Source organism: Monodon monoceros, unplaced genomic scaffold, assembly GCF_005190385.1.
Source record: "Monodon monoceros isolate NGI ecotype Baffin Bay Population unplaced genomic scaffold, NGI_Narwhal_1 Super_Scaffold_9, whole genome shotgun sequence".
Classification (NCBI taxonomy): Eukaryota; Metazoa; Chordata; class Mammalia; order Artiodactyla; family Monodontidae; genus Monodon; species Monodon monoceros.
The window spans coordinates 44,487,480-44,512,138 of NW_021703786.1; the positions used below are offsets into that span (position 1 = coordinate 44,487,480).

At 50.8% G+C, this 24,659-nt stretch overlaps 1 protein-coding gene and 1 non-coding gene across 5 annotated transcripts in view; one reads left to right on the plus strand and one right to left on the minus strand.

Moving 5' to 3' along the window:
* The window catches only part of GAS7 (growth arrest specific 7), a 200,909-nt gene that overhangs the window by 135,945 nt on the left and 40,305 nt on the right, over positions 1-24,659 (plus strand). For all 4 annotated transcript variants that reach the window (XM_029212829.1, XM_029212831.1, XM_029212830.1 and 1 more), the window contains exons 3-4: positions 7,087-7,167; positions 17,908-17,993. In XM_029212829.1, coding sequence (XP_029068662.1) covers positions 7,087-7,167; positions 17,908-17,993 — 167 coding nt within the window. The remainder of the gene's footprint in view (positions 1-7,086; positions 7,168-17,907; positions 17,994-24,659) is intronic.
* Positions 2,999-3,071, minus strand: TRNAL-UAA. The gene has a single exon. It is a non-coding gene; the product is annotated as a tRNA-Leu (tRNA).

Here is a 24,659-nt window from a genome sequence, read left to right on the forward strand (position 1 = left end):
TGGCCATGGCTCACGGACCCAGCTGCTCCGCAGCATGTGGGATCTTTCCAGAACGGGGCGTGAACCCACGTCCCCTGCATCGGCAGGCGGACTCTCAACCACTGCTCCACCGGGGAAGCCCCACTTCTCCAATTTTTGAGTGAGAATCAGCATCTTTTCTTCCTTATTGGTCATCTGCAATTGTTTTTCTGTGACCCACCTGTGTACGTTCTGGGCTCCTTTTGGATTGAGCAGCTTGCTTGATTTCTACTTCATACTCTGTGAAGGGAATTGGTGACCCATCTGCTCTCCCTGCCCCTTCTTTGTCTTTCTGTTGTCTGTTTATCTTTTTATCTACACACACACACACACACACACACACTCACTCATCTTTAAAGTCAGCCATTGGCAATGTAACTAGACTTGCTTCTGACAGTGCTTTGAATTGAGCCTCCATTCATTCCTCAAACGTCTATTGAGTGCCTGCTGTACCGGGGGCCAGGGAGACAGAGATACATTTGTTTGATACAGTCCCAGCCCTTAGAGCACATCTCTGGGAGGATCGGATTTGAAAGCAGGTGTTACAGCTGAGTTAGGAAGACCTCATCCAGCTCCCCAGCTGTCGGCTCCCTGAGGGCAGGGATGCTGCTGTGAGCTCTCAGAGCCCCTCCCCAGCCTGGTGCCTGTTCATAGGGCTCAGAAAACCTAAATGATGTTGGCGGAGAGCACATAGGGCTGTGAGTGTCCCAGGCTTTGATTGGATAAGATTTCCAGCTGAGAATATCCTGATGGCGCTGACCTGTCAGCTCTGTCCATGCCAACCACCTGGGACCAGGATTGCATAAAACCCTAAGGACTCAGTTGTGCTAAAGGGTTTGTGACAGTCACTGTAATTCATAAGGCTCCCTCAGGAACTAAAATGGGTAACAAAGCCACGGAGCCAAAGCAGAGGCTCTTGGGGACAGATGTTATGAACCTGATATTTTTAGAACATTGGGGTAGACATGACATTTTGGAGGGTCCCTTAAGTTCCCCTACGTTGCTCTCACACATCTTGCTTCATACTATGCCTGATCCCGTGTCTGATCGCTCCCCTGGGGTTTTTTTTATCTCATCCAGGTACCTCCCCGGCTGTGGCTGGTTCCCATCATGGTTTACTATGGACTCTACCCGTTTTTCTTACATCTGGTTAACCCCTGAGCCTGCTTGTTAAAATGCTGACTTCTGGGTTCCACCCAAGACCTGCTAAACCAGAGTCTTCGGGCGCAAGGTCTGGGAATCTGTAGCTTCAGATCGAATGATCCTGAGGAGAGACCAAGTTTGGGAAACAGACCTGGAGCTTTGCTTAATAGCTGTGCTTAGGGTCTGGATCCTGAGTGTTCAGGCTTTGATGTGATAAGATTTCCTTCTGGGGACCCATGTACAGTTTTCTCAGCCATACAGCAGGGCTTGTAATATCTGTGAGCTGGCAGTCAGCTGCCCATACTTGCTGGCTCAATGACACGACCCCCTTTTTCCTATGTTGCATCAGCCCTCATCATTCCCCAGCCCAAGTTCAGGGATTCCCGGTGTGTTTGACCGAGTCTACACCCTATGAGGAGGTTGGTATGTCGGGGATCCTAAAGGGGTTGAAGGACAGGCTCGGGGTGTTCCAGGCGGACCACCCTCCCTACTAGAATTTCTCTGGGAGCTCCCCACCCTACTCTTTCAGGCCCTTTGTGCAAGCTGGAGCCAGTCCAAAGCTTGGCTCAGGCCAGTATCCAATGGCCAGGGCACTGACGGGGCTGCTGCTTCATCCATTGGCATCACCAGCCTCTGTATCATCTGTAGAGCGGGCGTCAGGGCCCCTGCCCCGCCTGGATCACAGGGTTGCATAAGGGTTCTGTGGGCTGCTGTGCGGCGACCCCCCTGCAGCTCAGACATGCTAACGAAGACCTTCTAGCACCTCTTCCCCCCAGCCCCCGAGAGGGAGCCCTGTCCTCCCTCTCCCTTTGGGAGCTGTGTTCTGTGAAGGCAGGAAGAGGAGGGTGGGGCAGGGAGACAGCTGGTGGGGTGGAAGTTGGGAAACAGAGAGGAGGAAGGAAGGAATGCAGAGGGTTTTGTTTCATTCATATTATTAGTGTTGTTTAATGTGTTTGAGGGCTTCCTCTGTCTCCGAGACTGTGCTGGAAGCTGTATGTGCCCACTGACTGTGCATCCCAGGACCACGAGGCTGCAGTCGTGTCATCCCCCTTTACAGTGAGGAAACCGAGGCCGAGTAGTAAGGGGTGGACCTGGGATTCGAACCTCTGTCTGTGTGACACCTGAGCTCTTAGGAACATCTCTAGGCTGCCTCAGAATATTTGAGGGGTGTTTTAAACACCCGGTCCAGGTTCCTTTCCACTTCTTGCCTTTCTTGTTTCAGTGGAGTCCTGGTGTCCCCAGCTCTCCTCTTCCGCAGTGCTCAAGGGAGCACCCCAGGGCTGTGTGTGCTGCCTGAAGGCTGGGAGTTGGTGGGGTGTTAGCTGCCACCTACTTACCCCCATCCCCACCCCCCAGGCTTGACTCCAGCCAGCCTTTCCCGCTGAAGACCTCAGGTCTCCGAGCCTGGGGTCCGTGTTTGCTGAAGCTCAGGAAATAGACTGATTCTGGGGCCAGTGGCCGTGGTGCAACCCTTCTGGGCTGCCTGAGACTCAGGGTCTGGCCCAGGCTCAGAAGCCCTCCCACTGGTGATCAGACATAGACGATCCTGCAGAGCAGTTCTTGCCCCTGCAAGAGGGTGTTGTGTTTTTTCGTTTGTTTGTTTAAATGTACAAGGCTATATTTTATTCAGTTAGGTACAGTATTGTACATATCTCCATTTTTCATGGAATTTGTTAATCCTGTGTTTCAGTTCTTTGATGTCATTTTAAAAATTTTGTGCCTGCTTGATTTTTCAGTTTTGACAGAGGTGCTTTAAAGTCCTAGTTTTGGAGGCATGTCCACTTCTTGCAATTGTGAACGTTTTCTTGGCCACACCACATGGCTTGCAGGATCTTAGTTCCCTGACCAGGGCTCGAACCCGGGCCCTCTGCAGTTTAAGTGCAGAGTCCTAACCACTGGACCGCCAGGGAATTCCCTGCAAAAGGGTGTTTGCGAGGAGCTTTTGCGTCCTTCTGTTTCCACATGCTCTGTCCCTGCCAAGGGCATCCGGGGTGTGCGTGATCAGGACCCAAGAACCCAGTTCCTCCTAGGCTGGTACCTGTGGTTATTTCACCTGATAGCCAGTGGGGGCAGCAGAGAGCTACTACTCAACCAAGAAAACTGACCAATCATGAGCCAGGAGTCCACTGGTGGGTGGGGCAGAGTGTGGGAAGGGGAGGGGGAAAAGGGTGAGGGACAAGGCTCACAGATTCCCCCAAGGCAGATGAGGTCCAGGGGCTCACTGACTTTCCCACTGAAAGCTCGTACCTTGCAAAGCATGAAGGATGTAGTCTTAACAAAGGGAAACGAAGTCTACAAGTGACTCTAAAGTTAATAACTCCTGCCTTGCTTACTGTTTTTTAAAAATAATTATAATAATAATTATTCTTATTTTAAGGAAGGGGTGTCTGTGCTCTGAAATCACATTTACATCACTTTCCACCTTTCAACTATACTCTCTCTTTAAAAGTTTTATTCTACATGGGCAGCCACTGTAATCCACTGATGGGGAAATGGAAATTTCTGGCTTCTCACGTGGGTGGCTAGAATAGCAACCTCCCTTGGTCCGATTTGATCCACGGTCAGCAGTCAGCTCATTTGTGTGTGTATCTGTCTCCCCTGTTTTCAGCGGAAGAGGTTCGAGTTGAGTTAGAGTTGCCTTTAGGAAACAATGTGTTTCTCCTGAATTGGGTCGGACGGTCAGAGGCTTTCCAAGCACGGGTTTCACTCCTTCCACCCTGTCCTCACTGGCCCCCACCCCCCACCCAGAGCCTTTGGGGCCTGCATGGCAGTGACTGTTAGCAGTCTGGGTGGTCACCTGGAATGACCTAGCACCCCAGGATGGAAGCCCAGAGAACGCAAGGGGGCCTCAATCCAGGGTAGCCTGAGCCCCGAGCTGCCACTTCAGTTTTGCTTTGGCGCTATCGGGGAGCCTGGTGTGCTGTAAATAGATTAGGGAGTCTTTTATTGAAAAAGACCTGGAAATGGTTTCCTGCCTGTGTGTGGTGTGGTCATCTGGGGTGATTTTTCCTGCTGTCGATGAGGTCACTCAGCCAGAGCCCCGGGGGCTCTCTCCAGATGTCCGCCTGGCCTGCCCCATGCTCACAGTGGCTTTGTATTTTGGGCTGACCAGAGCTGGCTAAGACCAGGAGGTGGGCTGGGCGGAACCCTTCAGGCATCTGCATTGTCCCTGATGGAGTCCTGGTGGAGGTTGGATAGAGAGATGGCGATACAGGAGAAGGGATTCCTGCCTCTGGGGGCCTGTGAGTGACCCAGGCCGGCGAGTACAGGGCAAGGGGCCTTCCTTCGGGCCCTAGCATCTAGAGCGTGGTTCTGACTGCAGGCAGCATCCCCCTGTGGTTTCAGAGCCTTCTCCCGCAGTCCGCTGGGAAGGCTGCATGGAGGAAGAGGCGTTTTAGTTGGAACTTGGCAAATGAACACGATCCTGACATCCAGGGATGGTGGGGGCAGGAGGTGGTGAGGGTGTGTAAACAATCAGAGCAAAGACATGTTCCGAGACCAGCAAGTGAGTTACCTGGGCTGGAGTGAGGTCAGTGGGAGTCAGTCTGGACAGACAGACAAGGTTGCTGTGCTGGAGCCTCGCTGGCCGAGAGATGGGCGTGGGGATGACAAAGCTTGGACTTTGTTCTCTGTGCCTTGTTGGAAAGGAGGCGCAAGGGGTTCTTCAGGTGAGCGCTGACCCTGAGTGGGGAGACACGTTAGGGGTGAGGTGGAGAGGAGGTGAGGAAAGTGATGGAGGGGGCACCTCCAGGCCCCAGGAACTGATTGCATGTGGGTGGTGGGACCTGGGAGGAGCTGGTGAAGCCGTGGAGGTTGGTCCCTTGAGCCCCAGGGGGTTGGGTTGGAGGGGAGAGCCTGAGCCGGGCGCTGTGGATGTGGAGACAGCAGTTTGGCCTCCAGGTGGGGTCGATCCAGCGGGCGGAAGAGAGGCCTCTTTAGGAAGGAGATGGAGGCTGCAGGCCGCGTCTGGTCTCTGCTGGAGCCCAGCTCACTTTGTAGGAAGGCTGTTTTCTCATCTGAATTCCCCCCCATTTCTACATCCAGCCTCGCTAGTCTGTTTGCTTTGTTTAACTCTGATAAGGCACTTACTGTGTGCCCCTGCCATCCTAAGCACCTTGCATGTGCGAACCCATTTCGTGCTATCACAGCCCTAATTGGGTACCATTTTTACCCCATTGTACAGCTGAGAAAAGCAAAACACAGGGTTAGACGGCTTCCGAAGGTCACTCAGCTCCTGAGCGGCCAGGCCTAGGATGCTTCCCACTGCCCTCGGCCTCAGAGCAGTCTGGTGGTCTTCATGTAGATTCTCCAAGTCTTGGTGTGCTCAGCACCAGCCCGAGCGTCCCTCCTCCTCCAGGGAGGCTGCCCTCTGGCCACCCCTCCTAGAAGACCCCTCTGCTCTCTTGTTCCTGGTCACATCCTCCCTGCTGCTTGCCTTTTGCTCACCCTCCTTTTTCTCTCCCTTAAGACATGAAGGGACCGTATTACCACCCGACTCCTAGAGCCATAAGATCCTAAAACCCAAACAGTAGATCTTAAGGTTTTGAGACCACCAATCAAAGCTGGAGGGCAAGAGTATTGGGGCCTAAAGGACCAGTCAGCCCGACCCTTTCATTTTAGATGAAGAATCGGAGGACCAGAGAAGTAGCGTGACTTGCCCAGGGCTGCACAGCAGATAAGAGTCAGAACTGAGGGCAAACCGCAGTTCTCTCGAATCTTAATTCACAGAAGCCATTGAAAGATTGTGTTAGTTTTTGCTTTAAATATTTGAGACAATTGAATTTTCAGTAAGAGAATTTTGGACTAAATAATGTCATATCCATATATTGGACTAACTTTAAAAATAACTTGATGCTAAAAGCTTATAAATGGGCATTTGGCATGGACACAACAGCTGCCTCGGGTGGGTGCCATTATTGATCTCATTTTACAGAGGTGGAAACCGAGGCACCAAGGGGACGATTAGCTTGGTCAAGGTTAAACTGGTGGAGAGAGGCAGAGCTGGGATTCAAACCCAGGCATCTGTCTCTAGACTCACTGCTGTTAATAGATCCTAACCCCTGTGCTATCCGGCCTTTTTAATGGTTTTGGAAAGATACCCACAGAAGCCCATAGATGAAAAGAATGTACAGTATGATTTTGTTTTGTTCCAAAGATGTACATAGGCCTAGAAAACAAATCAGCACACAGGTACCCAAATGTTTAGTGATGACCTCCGAGTTGTGGGACTACGGATGATACTTTTTCTTCTTTGCACTTTTTTCTACATCATCACGTTGTAAATAGTGAGAAAGTATTATTTTTATCACTAGATAATTTTATGAGAAGTCTCTGCTCACAGCAGTGAGATGGGTAAAGTAGCGTTTGGGGGATGATCATATAGCTGCAATCTTAGCTTTATTTCTGGCTGGGTATTGGAAGAGAGAGAAGTGTTCAATCGGACACAGCAGCTGTAATTCACACGAGACGTGGAGTTGTAGAACCAGGAAGGAAGTCTCCGCCAATCACCCAGGTCTCTGTACAGACCCCCGGCCAGGGCTCCTTCCTCTGGGCTTTGGGGTTTCAGATGACAGTGGGCATTTGGGGAGTGATGCCCGGTTGATAGCTGGGGTTCCAGGACGAGGGACCGAAGTGGAGATGCACGAGTTGGCAGCCTCGCAGGAGGAGAGGGGCAATGGGGACTTTCACAGGATCCCAGCCAGAAGGCCACCTCCTTTTGGTCCCAGCTGCATGGAGAAGGGTCCCCAGCAGAGAGAAGCTTTGTTGTCATGGGAGGGCAGGAGAGGAGATGGATATGGGAGCAGAAGGCGGACTCCTGCTTCCCGGGTTTAGGGAGGGAGGTGACCCAGTTCTGCTCTGTGACACTCGGAGCTTCTGCCCTAGCAAATTCTCAGCGCGATTGTGTTTTTTTCTTTCTTTGACCAGAGACCACCTGGGAGCGTCCCAGCAGTTCTCCTGGGATTCCAGCCAGCCCTGGCCCTCATAGAAGCTCTCTGCCTCTGACAGGTACCGTCCACGCACTACTTCGGGGCACCTTGGGGGCCGGCTGGGAACCACACACACCTTCAAGGGGGAGGCCACGGCTCTGGAGCCTGGGTCTGAAACCTGGCTGCGGATCGTACGGGCCAAACCTGGGGAGGGGTCTAGAGGGCTTGGAGGCCCCATAGCCTGTTGCCCCGTGGGATGGCAACACTCTAGTAGTGCCGGCAGCAGCTCTGGTCCCTCTCACTCGCTCTCAGGTGCTCAGGGAGGTGGGGGGTGGGCATGGCTGGGTGAGGTGAAGCGTCAGAGCTCTTAGCTGTCTGCCAGTGTAGGGACCCAAACTGGGGGCAGACTCGGTCCATGTGGTTCCCGAAGGCCTCAAGGAATAGGAGTTAAGGAGGCAGGTGTTTACAGGGCAGCTTTCAAACAGAATGTCTGGAAAGCAAATGGATTCCTTGCAAGGATATGAGTTCTCCATCAGCATAGGTAATGAAGCAGTGGTGGGCAAGGCAGACATTCCTGTAATAGGCGGAGGGTTTATTACTCTTAGGATACATCTCGTTCTGGGATCCCAGGAGGTGGGTTGCAGGACACACCAGTGGGGAGAACACCTTCTGACTTCTTGTGGATTAGACCTTGCATTAAATGTCACCTCCTCTGAGAAGCCTTCCTTGATGGCTCAATTTACAGTCCTCTCCCATCACTCTGGATCCCCGCTTCCTGCTGTTGCACTGCCCTCAGAGTACTCCTCCCTGTTGGTTGTCACTCTCCCACCCCAGACTGTAAGCTCCCCGAGGTGGGGACTCTGTCTCTCCTTTCGTGGACTCCCCCGTCTCCAGTGGAGCCTGAGCTTTGAGTGAATTCACAAACGTGGTGTGTAAACCTGGAATTTGAACATCAGTAGCATTGACAGTGTGGGACAGAGGAGGGGAGGCAGGGGCTGGGGGAGGGGGGTTGGGCAAAAGCAGCAGTGACATCCCCTGCTCACGTGGAGGGGAGGGGAGATGAGAGCCCCGTACCCTTCTCGGAACATGAATAATTTACCGAATGCATCACAGGAAACCAAAGGAAGAGCTGAAAGTCATAAGAGGACTCTTAAACCCTGGATTGGGAAGGGAGCCGTGCCCAGTGTGAGTGGGTCAGGCCCCACCTTTCCCAGTGGGGTGTCTTTCAGTCTCCTTCACCACTGAGAAATCAAAGTGGGATCCAAGCACGTTATTTAGGGCTGTGAAGATTGCCAGCCACAGAACTCAGAACCCAAGTGGTGGCAGAACAGACCTGGAGAATCAACTGAGGTCTGGGAGAGGGGATTGGGGGGATGCTTCCCACGGAAAGTTCTTCTAGACTTTTAAAATGTTTTTATTTATATTTGTGTGTGTGTATATGCATGTATACACACACACACACACACACACACACATTTTTTTCGTTAAATTTTTAAAAAAGGAACCCCCTGTGGGGCAGGGAAATGGGGCATTTCCTCCCGGTTTCCTAGGGATGCAGCCAGTGCTACATTCTCAGACCAAGTCCTCAGAAATGGGGCCATTCGGCCTTCCTAGCTGTCATATGACAATAGGCATTTCCTGGCACGCTGCCTTGTCTTTTGTTGCTGTTCTTGTGATTTTTTTTTTTAACAATAGAAATGGTAGTGTGAATAACGTGAGGTGTGGCCCTCTATCCTGGCTGGCTCCAGGCCACCCAGACGCTAGAAAGAAAACCCAGGTGTCTTTTCCGGCCAGAGGGATCCACGGAGCATGACACAGGCAGGGGGAGGCTGGGTCGTGTGAGATGACAGGTGACAATGGCCCAGCCTGCCACCCTGCACGGCTTGCTACACGGGGCTGCTGAGGCTGGTTAGGGAACTTGCCCTCTGGGTCAGCGGGGTCACCTCTCCAAAGCCTGCTGTCACTGTCACTGGCCCCAGCAGCATCCTCTTGGTGGGGCCATCCCCCAGAAGGACTGAAAGAAGCTGGCTCAGGTCACCAGCCCAGAGGCCCCGGCGTGACAAATTCCTGCCTTCACGTCTAGCACGAGAGCCACGATAACCCAGCACTGCGCTGGGTGCCGGGGCTCTGAGGGGCTGAGAAAGGTGGGAGATGGTGGAGAGGGTCAGATCCGGGGATGAGAATTGCGAAGGTGGCCAAGGCATCAGACAGACTTAGGTGGACCCCCAGGGGCCGTGGGCACCTGCTTCCCACGTCCCTGGGATCCCAAGTCTGTCCATTTCTCTGTGAGAAAGGGCTTTGTAGTCAAAGACAGTTGGAAATCCTGTCTACTCTCTTCCCCTTTGGAGAGCACACATCAGCTCAGAGAAGGCCTGAACTGAAGACCCCGTCTAACTTGGTGCTTCTGTCCTTGTGTGTGTTTGTCTGCGTCACACGTACATACTTGTTAAGCCTCCCTGGCTCTAGTGCAGTGGTTGTCAACTTGGGGGTGATTTTGCCTTCAGGGGACATTCGTGGCTGTCACCAGTGGGGGGAAGAGCTACAGGCATCTAGTGGGTAGAGGCCAGGGATGCTGCCGAACGTCCTACAATGCACGGGACGGCACAGCCCCACAGTAAAGGGCCATCCAGCCCCGCTCGTCAGCAGCGCCGGGGTTAGTAGAAGCTCTGTTCTAGAAGGACTCAGAACCTCGGCTCAGCACTGCTCTCTGTGGGATGATGGACGACAGTGAGAAGCAGCCGCAAAACATGCAGGACCCCAGCTCATTGACTCTCAGACCCACGTTTTGTTTCCCAGTTTTAACATCTTGGAAATCAATGGTGTATCCTTGTCTAATTGGAAGCATCTTTTTTTTTTTTTTTTTTTTTCTTTCTCAGCGGTACTTAAAATAAGGGTGCCTCTAACAGTCAGTGATGTCTTAGGTTTGTGAAATTGCAACTCCTTAGACAGGGGCCTCGGGCACACCCCTTCTCCTTGCCAGGCCTCACTTCGTCCATTTGTAAATGGGAGGAAGACCACGGCTGAGGTCCTGTCCAGCCCTCCGTGGTTATGATTTGTGGCCCTCTCTACCCTGGGGCATGAACACACGTGTCAACTCTCCATCCACCCTCTGGGATGGAAGCGAAGAGAACCCACCTGTGAGGGTATAGCAGGATCCGAGGTATTTTGACATCATCTTTTCTGGTTTTTGAACTGAACCTTCTGTCTAAAGAATAGAAGAATAACTGTGTTGGTATTTCTCTCTACAGGAGAGGGCTAGGATTTTTCCAGCCATTCTTTCGTTCAGTTTTATAAGCAGCTTTCAGGAGATTGAATTTTATTGTGGGGAGAGAAATAGACTTGATGAAGACATGAGGTAGCTTCAAAAACTGACTGTCCCCGTCCTTGGGCTCCCGGGGCTGTGGGCACCTTGCCTGGAGACCACTCAGGGCCCTGGATCTCAGCCTCTTTTGTTCTGCTTCTGCTTCTGCAAAGCAACAGTGGTGGACTTGCAAACCTTTTCATTCAAAAAATATGCCAGACATTGTTCTCAGTACTGGGGATACAGCCACAGACAAGCCAGTCCTTGTGTGGTCCCTGCTCCCGGGAACCTACATTCTAGTGGCAGAGTTGGACAAACAGGCAGACATGGAATACGTCAGATGTTCGTCGCATGGGCAGCAGGACTGAGTGTGTGACTGGGGCATGAGGGGTGGCCTCAGTGAGGAAGTGATGTTTCGGTCAAAGCTTTAAAGACACGGAGAAGACGGTATGTGTGTGGGGTGGTGGTGGAGTGTTCTAGGCCAAGGAACAGCTAGTGCAAAGGCCCTGGGGCAGGAGTGACCTCGGCATGTTTGAGAACAGAAAGCAGACCGGTGTGGCTGGGGGGTGGGGGACAAGAGGGAACGGAACGTGGTAGGCGATGAGGGGAGGGGAGTCAGCAGGGACCAGAGGAAGGTGTTGGGATTTCATTCTGAGCGTGATGGTTGGGATGGGGGTGAGAGTGAAATGCAGTGGAAGTGTCTTGTCTTCCTGGGAAGCCGCCTTCTTGAAGCAGTTGGTTAGCAGTGGTGGGGTTGGGGGTTCCCTGCAAGGAGGTGGGGGGCGGTAGTGGTAAGGACGATGTGGAAGGAAAACTTGACCACATTTATTGACCACAAGCATCCCATATGGTCGTTCCTGAAGATCATGGACAAACAGGTCAAAAAGAACGTGGGCGGGAACCACAAATGAACCCAGCCAAGCCAAGCTTAGGCAGGTCCCCTTTGAGGCGGCCGAGGGGTGGAGGGTTTACCCATGGGGCTCAGGGTTACTTTTGAGTCGAGCTTCTGGAGGGAGTTGGAAGGGCCACCCATGAACAGGACCGGTTCGTTCTTCTCAGTGCAGGTTTGTCAGATGCCTGAAGCACAGCCAGCCAGGTTACCAGCTGGGGAGAGAGATCTGGAAACACACCCAGTGCCCCCACAAATGGGATTCCACTCTCTGAATGTTGGGGTCAGCACTGGGCCCAAGACTTTCCCTACGTGGCTTCCTCTCCGATCACAGTGGGACCTGTGTTTGTTCAGTAACTTCATTGGAGCCATTTAATGCCAGCTTTCTGGGGGAGGTCTACATAAGTCAACTTGAAACCCAAACAGAATACCGAAGGCGCTATTCAGCACGTGTTAAAAACCTTCTTTGGGCTGGTTTAACATACACTGTAACAGTAATGATTTATATGGAGAGAAATAGTAACAGACATATGGAAAGAAAATACGAGTGAAAAATGAGGTTCTGGGATTTTCATGTTATGCGTTACTGGGTAACACCAGATGACACCATAGACCAGTTCTGTCCCCTAGAACTTTCTGCGCTAACAGAAATGTTCTACATCCACACCATCCAGTATGGTAGCCACTGGCCAGCGGATGTGTCTACTCTGCCTGAGGAATGAATTTTTAATTTTATTTAACTAAGTACTTTTCCAATTTTGGAATAATTTTAGGTTTACAAAAAAACTTGTGGAGACAGTACAGAGAGTTCTTATATACCCTTTACTCAGTTTCCGCTAACGTTAATGTTTTACATCACCGTGGTCCAGTTGTCAAAACTAAGAAATCATTGTGGTACAGTATTATTAACTAAACTGGATTTCATTCGATTGCATCAATTCTTCCAGTATTGTCCTCCTTCTGTTCTAGGATCCCATCCTGGGTACCACCCTGCATTTAGATTCTATTTAAATTTCACTTGTTAGAATTTGAATAGCCACCTGTGACTAACGTCTGCCCCATCAGACCGGGCTGGGCAGGTGTGGAGAGTAAGTTCCTTTCTGAGCTTCTGGGCCTGGACGTGCGTTAAGTTTGCATTTGTGTTTCCCTTTGGGATGGAGGAAATCTATCTCAATTTATCGAGTTCCCCTGGGAGTGGGGACGTCGGGGAAACCTGGGTTCCGAGGCTGGCTTTGCCTGGCCTGGGGCCTGACTCCGCTGAGGGCTCATGCTTGGAGAAACAGCCTGCCTCCAGGGAAGCCAGGTCACAGGGGAGTGAGTTCTGAAGTCGATCAGGGAGGGCCTGCCTTTGAGTCTGGAGTCTGTGCAGACAGACAGCTGTGCTTCCCCTGAGCAGAGCTCCCCAGGAAAGGTGCTCCAGAACCCGGGGCCCTCACCCACATACTTTCTTCTCCAGATCAGGAAGCCCCGGCTACTCCCACATAGGAGCCAACAGGGACTCTCACCTACTGCAGAATTAGCAAGTTACCAGGCCCAGGGTGGCTGCCATGGCCCTCAACTAGGAATCACTGTTGACCCCAGGGAAGGCCATAGGGGGCCGCCTTTCCCTTTAGGAACATGTGCCTGTTGGCTGAGGCCCCAGGGGCCCTTACAAAGGCCTGTTGAACCTTTGACGCCCTGGAGAATAATAGATGCAGGTTTCCAACTCTTCACACCCACCACGCACACATGTATTGTGAGTTCTCTTTGGGGGAATACAGTTTACATCTTAGACAACCAGGGAGGCAGCAGGGATTGGGTAGCCAGACAGAAATTTCAAGACCAGAAGGGTTTCCAGACCAGAAGCCTATAAATGTAAAACCACTCCCCTAAGCAGACCCCGGCAGACGCAGCGCACACCTGGGAAGGTGAATACGACATAGAGCATCCTTCCAAGGCCCCACAGGGTGTGGTGGGGCAGTGAGGCAGAGACAGTGCCTATTGTGCTTTCAGAGATGCCGAGTACAGATCTGGCTCCGGTGTTTGCCTTGGTAGCCTGACTTCAAAACGTGCTTTCCAACAATCCCGGCTGCGTTTCCCAAAGTGGGTTCCACAGCACCCCCTGCTTTTCCCGCCCCCATCCGGGTTCTTTGTCTATGTAAGTGTGGACTACCACACTGCTTCCTTGATTGAGATTCACAGAGCATGTCAGCATATTTTTAAAAGGCCTGCCGTAAAGAAACCAAGTTAAATCTGAGCAACGGGGGGCATTTGCCCCAGACTCTTCGGGCCGTCAGACTCTGCCCTTTACTGTCACTGCAGAACACTTGTAAGGAACGTCCTGCAGAATTGGTGGTTGTCGCATCGCATGCCTGGGGGGGGCTCCGTTCCGCCAGAGGCTTAAATGTCGTAGCAGGGAGGGAAGAAGGGTTTCCAGAACAAGGGCCCTGGAGCTCCCAGGGTCCTTCGAGTCGAGGAAGGAAGCTACTCGTCTATTCCAGAGAGAGGGAAGATGAGGCTGGACCCACAGGAGGCAGAAGGGAGGTGTCCAGAGCTGATTTTCTCGTTTGGAAGAAGAAAGTCTTGTCTTTGGAGTTTTTTAGAGAACAGAACCTAGACAGTGGGGCTTGGAGGATAGACTGTCTTACAGGGCGGATTGGAGCTGGGCGATGGGGTCAGAGCTGTAGGGAGGGTGAGGTCTGGACAGCGAACGATGCTAGCGACTCTCTGTTGGTCTTATTTTCTGTTTTTTATCCCCTCCGCCCGCCCCCCCACCCCCAGCAAATGACTTCTCCTTTCTACCAAATATCTGACACCTTCTCTCATTATGTATCTCCCAAGCCCTCCCTTTGTCTGTTTAACTGCCCATAAAGAGGAATGAAATGTGTGCGTGTGTGTTTTTATATTTGTATTTGAAGTTACTAGGTAGATCTTTCTGTTCCCTTTTCTTATCTTAAAAACAGCTGAATTTGGGATTTTACGTTTTTTTCTTGTATCCCCAACTGAATTATGGTCCTTATGGTTATGAGTGATCCTTGACCATATTTTATTTTATCTTTTCCCCTGGGAGGCTGGAGGCCTCTAAAGCACCCACCTCTGGCCTTGTTTGTTTTGGGTCTCACCCTCAGTAAGCTGAGGGCCCAGCGATGTGGGAGTGCCCATTGGGACCGTCGTGGGTGAGCTGTAACTGTTCAGATCCCCACAGAGGACTTTTCCAAAGGTGCCGGAACTGTTGAAGTAAAGTGCAGGGAGACAGGGTGTCAGGGGAGAGCTGCTGTATGGGGAGAAATGGTTGAATGGAAAATTAGTTTTTCTTTCCCAGTAATTGTTTTGACATGAGCGGTAATTAGCCAACAGCTGACAGACCAGAACTGAAGTGAGAACAAGAGGATGGATTAGGGGCAAATGCCACTGCGTTAGATGGTTCCCAGCAGCCGTTAGCATGGGGGCCGCCAGGCTGGGAGAGGCCGCAAATAAGAGAAGGGTGTGTTGAGGGTGCACTTTTGAGGTGCTGTGGAAGGAGAGGACGGGGGTCGGAAGGGCAGCCTCTGCCCTCAAGAAGATGGGGACCACCTTGGGTTAGAAGGACCTACCACCATCAAAAGTAGTGACTGGTTCTAAACTAAGGCCTGTTCAGGTAAGAACTTATGTATTCCATTTTCGTAATCAACTGAACTGTGGTCGCATTTGTTTGGTTGTCGATAGATTTTAGGATCAGGGCGATGCTGGCTTTGTATAATAAACTGGGAAACTCACCAGGTGTTTCCGTACTGTGCAGTCTGGGCCTTTGTATTTCTTTGAAGAGTTTGAACCACTTTGCCTGTAAAACCGTCTGGGTCTGGTGCCTTTTGGAGGGGAGGTCATTTTTCAAAGGCTTTACTCATTTTGATGTTTCTGGTATCCTTTGAAACCATTTTGATCATTTGAATCTTATGGAAAATTTTGTATTTATTAGCATAGAATTATAAATAATATGCTCTTACATTAAAAAAAAAAAACTCAAGTCTGTTTGCCGTGCGTATGTTTGCTCTCTAATTCCTAATTCTACGCATTTGTGTTTCCTCTCACTCTCAAATTAGGCTGATCTGCCTTTTTTAATCACTGTTAGCCTCCACTCCCCCTCACGACTGACCTGCCCTGAACCAGCCAGGGTTGCAAATGTTATCCTGTCTCCTAACTCATTAGTTTCTCTTGCCATATTTATATCCTTTTCTCATGTTTTCCTTTGATTTATTTGATTGGCTTAAAAAATTTTTTTTCTAATTTCTTAAGTTGAATGTTTAGTCTGTTTATTTTTATCCTCTTGGCTTTGGTAATGAAATAATTAAGGCTATGGATTTTCCTCCAAATATAATTCAGGCCCTATCCCATTTGTTTTGATAGGTTATTCCTCATTATTTTCAAAATATCGTGTAATTATAGTTTTAAATTCCTCTTGGACCTGAGATTATTTAAGAGGGTATTTTCTTAAATTTTCAAGTGTTTGGGAGTCGGGGGGGATGAGGACCTTGTATATTTTGTCCTTTCATTATTAGTATCTACTTCTATTGCTTTCTGGTCAAAGAATGTGCCCTGTGTTATTTATGCCTTTTGTAATTTATCAGTACTTTATTTGTGGCTTAAATAGGCCCAACACTGTTTTTTTTTATGTTGCATGGATTCTTGGTAAAAGATATTATCTCTGTTTATAAGGTATGATGTTTACTCCATCTAGTTCAGTCAGCCTTTTAAATTAAATTACTAAGATATTCCACATCCTGACTTTTGGCCATGAATCAGTCCTAGACTAAAAGCAGTATATTAAGATGTCCTACTGTTGTCTTTAGGTTCTCCAGCATTTGTGTTTTATCTATTTCAGGGCTATGCTCCTTGATAAGGGAAATTTCTCCAGTGTTTTGCCTGCCTTGTGGGTTGTATTTATCAGAAGTCTAGTGCCCTTCCTGGCATGGCCTGCGCTGACCTGAGTAGATTCTCCTCGGCAGCCACAGCTTCTCTGATGCCCTTGGAATCCTGGCCCTCCCTCCTCACCCCCCTTTTCCCTAGAGGATTCCTGGATAGAATCAGCAGTTGAGCAGCCTCTTGAGGGCCCTGGGTATAGACCAGGAGCATGGCTGGCCACGTGGGGTTAATTTGTTGTTTCTCCTTGTGTCCCTAAAAGCCACTGCCCTGGGGGCCAGCTCTGTGGCCGGTGGTTTGTTGTCCTGGTGTGTCTGTGCCCACCCTTCTTCCGGAGTGTCCGGCCAACGGGCAGATCGGGAGAAACCCAGCTACCCACAAGAATCTGCTGAGTGCGCCTCTGTTCACAGGTGGCCCTGGATTTTTCGCTGCAGTTGGGGGAGAATGGGGGCCACCCCCCAGCATGAAAAAGGTTCTCCATGGGGTGCCCTTCATACCCCATTGCTTGCCCCCAGCCGTTGCTCTGTGAATGGGTAGGTGGTAGTAATTTCAGCCTCTCCTTCACCTCCTCCCTCCCTGCAGGGTGGTGTCAGCAGGAACCGCCAAGAGCTGGACGTGGGTCTGTGCATCTTTCTCCAGGCCGACTTGCAGTTGTCTGTGTTGTAGCAAATCCTCCAAGCCTGGGGCATGAGGAAGGCATGCTTTCCTGGTGTCCAGAGATCAGTGCAGGCTTGGGGTTCAAGGCCAGGAGATTTAGGAGCCGAAGCAGTGGCCTTCCCTCTCTCCAGCCTTCCCCTCTCTGTTCGTGAAGTACTCTATAACTTTACAGATCTCTTTTGCAGTTATTGTCTCGTTGGATTTTCATCCCAACAAAGTAGAGAGAGACTAGGTAGAACTGTCCCCATTTTACAGATACAGAAGCTGAGGCTCACGTATCTATATCCGTGAGAGGGCAGCGCCACCTCTGGGAACTGAGGACGCATGGGCTGCGGTGTGTACGTGTGATGTCAGGACCCGGCAGCAGCGTCGGGGGCTTCATATCAGCCCCGATGGGAGCCTTGAGGCCACAGAAATTGGCAAATGCTACAGACCAGAGCTTCCCATCCCCCCCTTGAAGGGCAGGTGTATCAGCTCATGTCATGTTGGGAGCATGAGTGAGTGTCCTAGGGATAGAGTTTTAGAGGCTTGAATTTTTTTTTTTTAGACTTTAGGAGAACTGGGACTCGAGAAGGATGTCATATGATCCCCTGGCTGTTAAATGGCAAAACCAAATTTCATGGAAAGCAGTGAAGCCCGTTCTCTTTCCATTATACTTATGTTACAGTGGGTGAGGGTGAGAAGGTCCTTGGGGGCGGGGCGGGGACAGGATCTGTAGGAAGCTGTGGGCGGGGCCCTCTGACTCTGCAGAGAGATTGGACCCTTGATCAGCACCGGTGACCACAGCTGATGAGGCTGTTGGACTGTGATGGCCTCACCTCCTACTAAGCATCTCTCTTTTCTTCTCTGGTTGGAAAAGAAACTTGGTCCCCCAAGAGATAGGTAGCTGGGCGCTGGGGATTAGAGAGATGCTCTCAACCCGCCTCCAGCTCAGCAGATACGGATGAGATCCTAAGAGGTGGTCCTGGCCACGCATGACCCCTCAGAACCAGGCAGTGAGGGGGGAGAAGGGGCTGCAGCTGCCCCTGTGGTCTGCAAGGTCGGAGGGGCCTGTCGGTGGCCAGCGCAGCATCTGAGCGGTGTTTCTGTCCCCGCAGTGAATGGATACCACACGTCAGGGACCCCAGCGCACCCTCCTGAGACTGCCCACATGAGTGTCCGAAAATCCACCGGTGATTCCCAGGTAAGGGGTCCTGTTCCGGGATGTAGGGGCAGCCATTTAGGCAGGCCCAGGGAGGTGTCATTTAGGATGGGGATGCCATGGGGGTCCAGGTGGCTACAGCCCAGTCCTGCCCCAGGTGGAAAGTGGTCGGTATCTGGGTCATTCCAACGTACCATGATGTGGGAGAGCAGGCGATTGTGGTTTGGTTTTCTGTAGAAGTTGAAGACAGATTTTTCAGTTGTTTTTTTGGCTGCACCAGATGGCATGAGGGATCTCAGTTCTCTGACCAGGGATCGAAACTGTGCCCCCTGCAGTGGAAGCACAGAGTCCTAACCACTGGACCGCCAGGGAATGCCCTAGAAGTTGAGGATGGTTTTGATGGGGTGATGGTGATGGGATTATAACTGTTCTTGGGGCAGAAGGTTCCATCCCACTGTCTGGATTCCTAATACAGAGTCCAGATTTCCCACCGCTTTAAGAATATGGATGAGGCCAGGCCATTTTCCTTTTCTGCACGCCCTTTTCCCACCACCTGACTTCACCCAGAATGAAACTGAGTCAGACATTTTACCACATTTAATCATCTAACAGAGGGACAGCTACGGTGTGGAAGGACTTGGGAGGGTATTTGTTTTTTTTTTTCACATCTTTATTGGAGTATAATTGCTTTACAATGGTGTGTTAGTTCCTGCTTTATAACAAAGTGAATCAGTTATACATATACATATGTTCCCATATCTCTTCCCTCTTGCGTCTCCCTCCCTCCCACCAGGAGGGTGTTTTAAGATTCCCAAACTGCGTTCTCATTTGTCATCTCAGCTGACACTTGTGCAAACGCAGGAGGGAGGGGTCAGTACGATTCCCGTGTTACAGATGAGGTCACGGAGTCTCAGACCGGTTAAGCGACTCATGAGGGTTGACACGATTACCAGGTGGTCAGACTGGACTTGATGCCGAGTTCTTCCAGTGTCATTAAGCTGTGTCTGAGGAACTGAGGACTGGTCTTATGTGGTCCATCCATGAATTATCCAGAAGATGTCCCTAAGCAGGAGCCTCCAAACCAGCCCTTTCCAGGAGTGAAAATGCCAGGCCCCAAGGGGGGTGGTGGTGGTGGGGGGGTGGTGGTGGTGGTGATGGTGGTGATGGTGTGATAACAGTAGTTGCTTGTTGTCAACAACAGTGGGTTCTATGTGCCAGTCACTGAAAGAGAGACCTTGTGGTCTGTGACAGCAGGCGGCTTCAGTGTGACACTTAGCTTTAATGCAGGCAAGAAGGTTAAACCTCAGAAGCCTAATTATGTTCTTATCATAGGAGGCTGGGCATTGGGCTCAGGTCAGTTCAGTTAGAACTCTGGAAGAGAATTGGGACGTCTAGGTGGGCCAAGGCTCCTTCCATGTTGATGGGTTGACGAATCTCCCGGGCCTCGTGTTAGAATGCAGACTCTGGTTGAGGAGGTCTGGGGAGGGGCCGGAGGTTCCCTGTTTCTAATGAGCCCCCTGGGTAATGCTGATGCTGGTGTGTGGGGGGGCGTGGACCGTGGCAGGACAGGCGAGGATCCGGGCACAGTTAGTCGTGCCAGCACGTGTGTGTCCCCTTCACCCCCTGCTCATGGCACACGTCACAGCCCTGGCTCCGTGTGTTTCCTGCAGAGCCCCCCTCTCAACACAGCCTCTTTCAGTCCGTTTGAAATGAAGCTTATTTGCCACCTAGCTATGGAGTGTTTTCTTAAGACGTCAGCCCAAGCTCTGCTGTGGTCTCCCAGCAACTAGAAAAGCTGGTCTACCCTGGGCAAGGATATTGGAACCAACCCCTTCCTCCCCGCACCCACCCCCCATCATTCTTCTCTCATTCCCTAATGGAACATGGCTCCCCACATCCCGAAATACTGTGAAGCTGTTTCTTAACCATATAAAACAAAATGTATCCTGATACATATAACCTCCTGGGAAGCCAGTTGGACAGTGTGCTGCTGTAAGCCTTTGACCCATGAATTTCCTTTCGTGCATCTGTTCTTGGGATACATTCAGGGATTCTGATCTGTGTGTGAGGCTGTTCACTCAAGCATTATTTACAGCCCTGCCCCCTTGGACCCAACCTGATTATCCAACAACAGGGGATGGGTAAAATGGATGATGGCACTGAATCCCGTCCGGCCAGTGAGACCACGCAGCCGTGAAAACTCCTTCTTCCGAAGAAAATGTCGTGATTCCGGAAAATGCTGAGACATGATATTGAGTGAGAAAAGCAGAACAAAACTGCATGTATGGTCAGTCTTATTTGGGGGGAGGAAGTCTATCCACATGTGAAGAAAAAATAAACCCGAACATTGGTGGCGTTGCTGTCTGGTTCTCAACCAGGGGACGTTTGGCAGCGTTTGGAGATATTTTGGTTGTCACAGCTGGGCAGGGGGTGCTACTGGTATCTAGTCAGTAGGGGCCAGGGATGTCACTAAGCATCCCACAAGGCACACGACAGCCTCCACCACAAAGCATTACCCAGGTTGAAAAGATGGTTGGTGCTGACGTTGAGCAACCTTGGTCTAAGGTGATTTTTATTCTCTTTAGACTTTTGGGTGTTTTTTAAGTTTCCTAAAATGAACACATTTTACTGTCATAGAAGGCGTTATAAAACAAGGAGTTAGAGGCGAGGTACTGGGTATGCAGGGAAGGTCAGCTCTGGAGACCCAGGCCAGGCCTGGGCACTGCTTCAGGACAGGTGGAGTCCAGTGCATTGTTTTTGGATGATAACATCTCGAGGGGGGAGGTATCATCAAAGTCACGAGAATACACAGTGCAGTGCATGGAGAGAGCAGATATGCATTCGTTCACTAGTTCCCCAGCTGTGAAAGCGTTTGCGAATCTACAGAGCTGGCTGTCCTACAAGGCGCCAGAGGCCAGTCGTAGAAATGGGTTAAGAAGGGTTGATATTTCCAGAGAGCACTACTGACAGATGGTCCCCAGAGTATATATAGCACACTTCAGCCTGCATAGTATTTACTACCCCATCCCAGGCTGTCAACTATAATTAGTGACGATTATCACCTAATAATATTGAAAGAAAGGAAGAGTGAATGAATGAATGAACGGATGAACAAACACATGGCCATTTGAGAGGCAGGGTTGGGGGTGGATCAAGTAGCTTGTCACCCCCCTGTTGTGTTCGTTTTCTGCTGTCTGCCCCCTCCTTGAGCAAGCTAATCAGGAAAATTAGAATGCTGGGCAGGTAGGGGGCAGGTAGGAAGATTATCTAATCTTCATGGAAACCGGGAGTCTGTCTGTACCGTCATGGGTGGGACTGATGGCTGGGTGCCCGGCACCCCAGGGGTGGTGCCCACCCAGTTCTGGGAGACCCGGAGGGCCAGGCACAGGTGATGGTGATCTGGTGCCACTCAGTGGAGGTTTGCAAGCCTGCAGCTCTGGGGTGGGCTGCCTGGGTGCTTGGATGCACGGGGCCCACCTGATCGGAGGTTGGGGGATCACAGGCTGAGGACAGTCTTGCTGGCCGTGGCAGAAGCACATCTGAGCCTGTCTGCCTGCCTGCCCACCCGCCCGGGGCTAGGGTGGTTTGAGCCCCCTCTGCTCCCTGTGCAGGTACTGGGAGGGCAAGGAACCTGCCCACCAGAGCCCAGGCCATTTAGTGACCCACCTTTCAACTGTTTTAGATTCCCATGAACTGCCCCCCAGGAAGGCTATCTTTAGACACAGGAGAGAGGAAAGGGAATGGGACTGCGAGCGTGGAAACTTAAGGAACCCGTTGGCGGTGAGATTCTGAGAGCTCATTTACTTAATTGGGCTCCCCCTCCCCTACTTGGTAAATAGCACATGTTCTATTGAGCATCTGTTTATTTGCGAGGCACTGAGTCATAGACAGATGTGGCCCTTGTCTTTTTTTAAAATTAATTAATTAATTTTTGGCTGTATTGGGTCTTTGTTGCTGTGCGCGGCTTTCTCTAGTTGCGGCGTGTGGGGTGCTACTCTTTGTTGCGGTGTACGGGCTTCTCATGGCGGTGGCTTCTCTTGTTGCGGAGCATGGGCTCTAGGCGTGCGGGCTTCAGTAGTTGCAGCACGCAGGCTCAGTAGTTGTGGTGCACGGGTAGCCGTTGTCTTGATGGAGTTAATAGCTGGGACTGGAGAAAGAGATAAACGTTTATTTCATTTCGGCAGTGATAGGGGCTGGAGGGAGTGTGTGCTCTGAGGACCTGACCAGGTGGTGGTGGAAACATCGAGATGGGCTTTTTAAGAAAAGCTAAGACTGGAAAGATGAGCAAGGGTTTAGCTTGGTGAAGAGGTGGTGGTAGAGGAACAGCATTCCAGGTGGAGGGAACAGCATATGTGGATGCCTAGAGGCAGGATTTCAAAGAAGCCATGGAGTCCGAGTGGGGCTGTGGTTTACTATGTTAGCAGGTGTGGGGAGGGCACAAGAAGAGGCTGGAGGAGTCCTCAAGGCTGTTGTGACGAGCTTGGGTTTTGTCCTGACAGTGCTGGGAGCCACTGAGAGGTTTCATACTATGTCCCACTTGCTGAGGGTGTGGGACCCAGACTCTTCACAGGGTAAGGAGACAGGGTCAGGAAGACATTGCAGAGTCCAGGGGCTCGCTGAATTGGCTGGGAATGACACACTGCCTTCTCCCAGGCGCTGCCTCGTCTGTCATCACCCTCAGTGGGTCCTCACAGTGACAGCAGAGCAGCCCAGGCAAGGCCAGGAAACCAGGCTGGGGAGGGGTTTTTAAAAAGAGGAGAAAAACCTTCTAGAATCATAGGAAAAGGAAATTAAAAAAAAAAAAAAACTTTTGTTATGGACATGCGTAAACATTTATAAGAGTAGAAGGACTATTTTAATAAAGGACCATGGACCAATCATTTAACTTCAGTTATTCAGCCAATCTTGTTTCATTTAAACTCCCATCACAGGACTTCCCTGGTGGTCCAGTGGTAAAGAATCCACCTTCCAAGGCAGGGGACGCGGGTTCGCTCCCTGGTCGGGGAACTGAGATCCCACATGCCGCGGGGCAGCTAATCCTGTGCCCCGCAACTACTGAGCTCACGTGCCGCGGAGCCCACATGCCACAACTAGAGAGAAGCCCACGTGCTGCAACTAAGACCCAGTGCAGCCAAAAATCGAAAAAGATCAGTAAAATAAAATAAATAAAATGAATGGGTTATATATTAAAAAAAAATTTTCTTTAAATAAACTCCTATCACCTCTCCCTAACTTCCCACTGGATTCTTTTAAAGCAAATTCCTCACATATTGTTTTAACTGTAAATATTTCAGAATGTATGTCTAAGGGGGAAGACATAACATAATACCATCAGTACACTTAAGAAAACGTTAGTTCATTAATATCATCCAATATGTATATATTAGATCTGTGGGGTGAATAGGGTCGGGCCATGTGCACATTGTTTCCTAACAGCCTTTGCGCTCGGAGCTTTGCGCATCCCTGATGATTGGGCCTGAGTCTTTGACATTGGGGTTTGCCAGTGGCGGTTTTCCCAGATTTGGCTTGTGGGAGCCTCTTTGAGTTGGCGTCTGTGTCCTTTTGTTATGTCACATCATTTGTTAAGCACTTTCTTGCCTCCTGGCACAGATGTTCCAGGTCCACCTGGCATTTGGAATTAGCCAATTCTCCAAGGAGCCTGGGTCCCTTTTAGTGGGAAATCATATTAGAAACCACTTCTACCTAGTAGGTGTTCTCACTGTGACTGAGGTGTCGTTCCTTCTGGGGCCTTTCAGTGGAGTGCTACGGAATGTGTGTGTGTGTGTGTGTGTATATATATATATATATGTGATAATGTTTATGTATATGACGTTCGAATAATGGACACAGGTCTTCAGCAGCAAACAGAGCGCGAGAGCACCTGGGAGGAGCCTCTGACCCCCGTGTGCAGCTCTGGCTGAAACTGCACAGCTAGGAGAGCAGAGACTGGCACCCACACTTAGAACATCACCCCCACCCCCGCATGCTGTTACTTGCACTCCTGTCTTGACCCAGATTATAGGGAGGAGGGTGACCTCTGTGTCCAGCCTCATTCCAGACAGCCTTGGACACAGTGGCCCCCAAATCAGTGTTTGTGGATGACGGAGATGTTTTCTGGCCCCTGCAGAGATACCTGGAAAAACAAGAGATTGTCCCAGGTCTCCAAGTGGAGAGATAGCGGGAGACAGAGAAAAGAGTCATTCAGGTTTGGGGATCAGTTTCCTCTGTTTACTTACCTTGTGACCCTGGACACCTTAGTGTCTGCAAGCCTCGGCTTCCTCATCTGTAAAATGAAGACGATGCCAGTAACCTGGTGGGGTTGTGGGGACTCAGTGGGATTACGTGTGTTAAATGCCTGCCTCACGGCTGCCTCACAAGGCAGCACTCAGGGCAGGAGCTCTCCCAGTGTATCCTTCCCCCGGAGTTCCGCCCCGCTCCTCTCTGGAAGGCTATTGCCAAGGCTGCCAGAGCACTGGTTGCACTTCCTGGGGGGTGTAATGGGAGCATTGTGGTGGTCCTGGTGGTGATGATGTGTGTCTGTGGTAGGGAGACCCCTGCAAACTGCAGAATCCACCCCAGGGACGTCCCTAGCTGTCCAGTGGTTAAGACTCTGCACTTCCAATGCAGGGGCCATGGGTTTGATCCCTGGTTGGGAATTAAGATCCTACATGCTACGCGGCCAAAAAAAAAAAAGAAAAACGAGGGCTT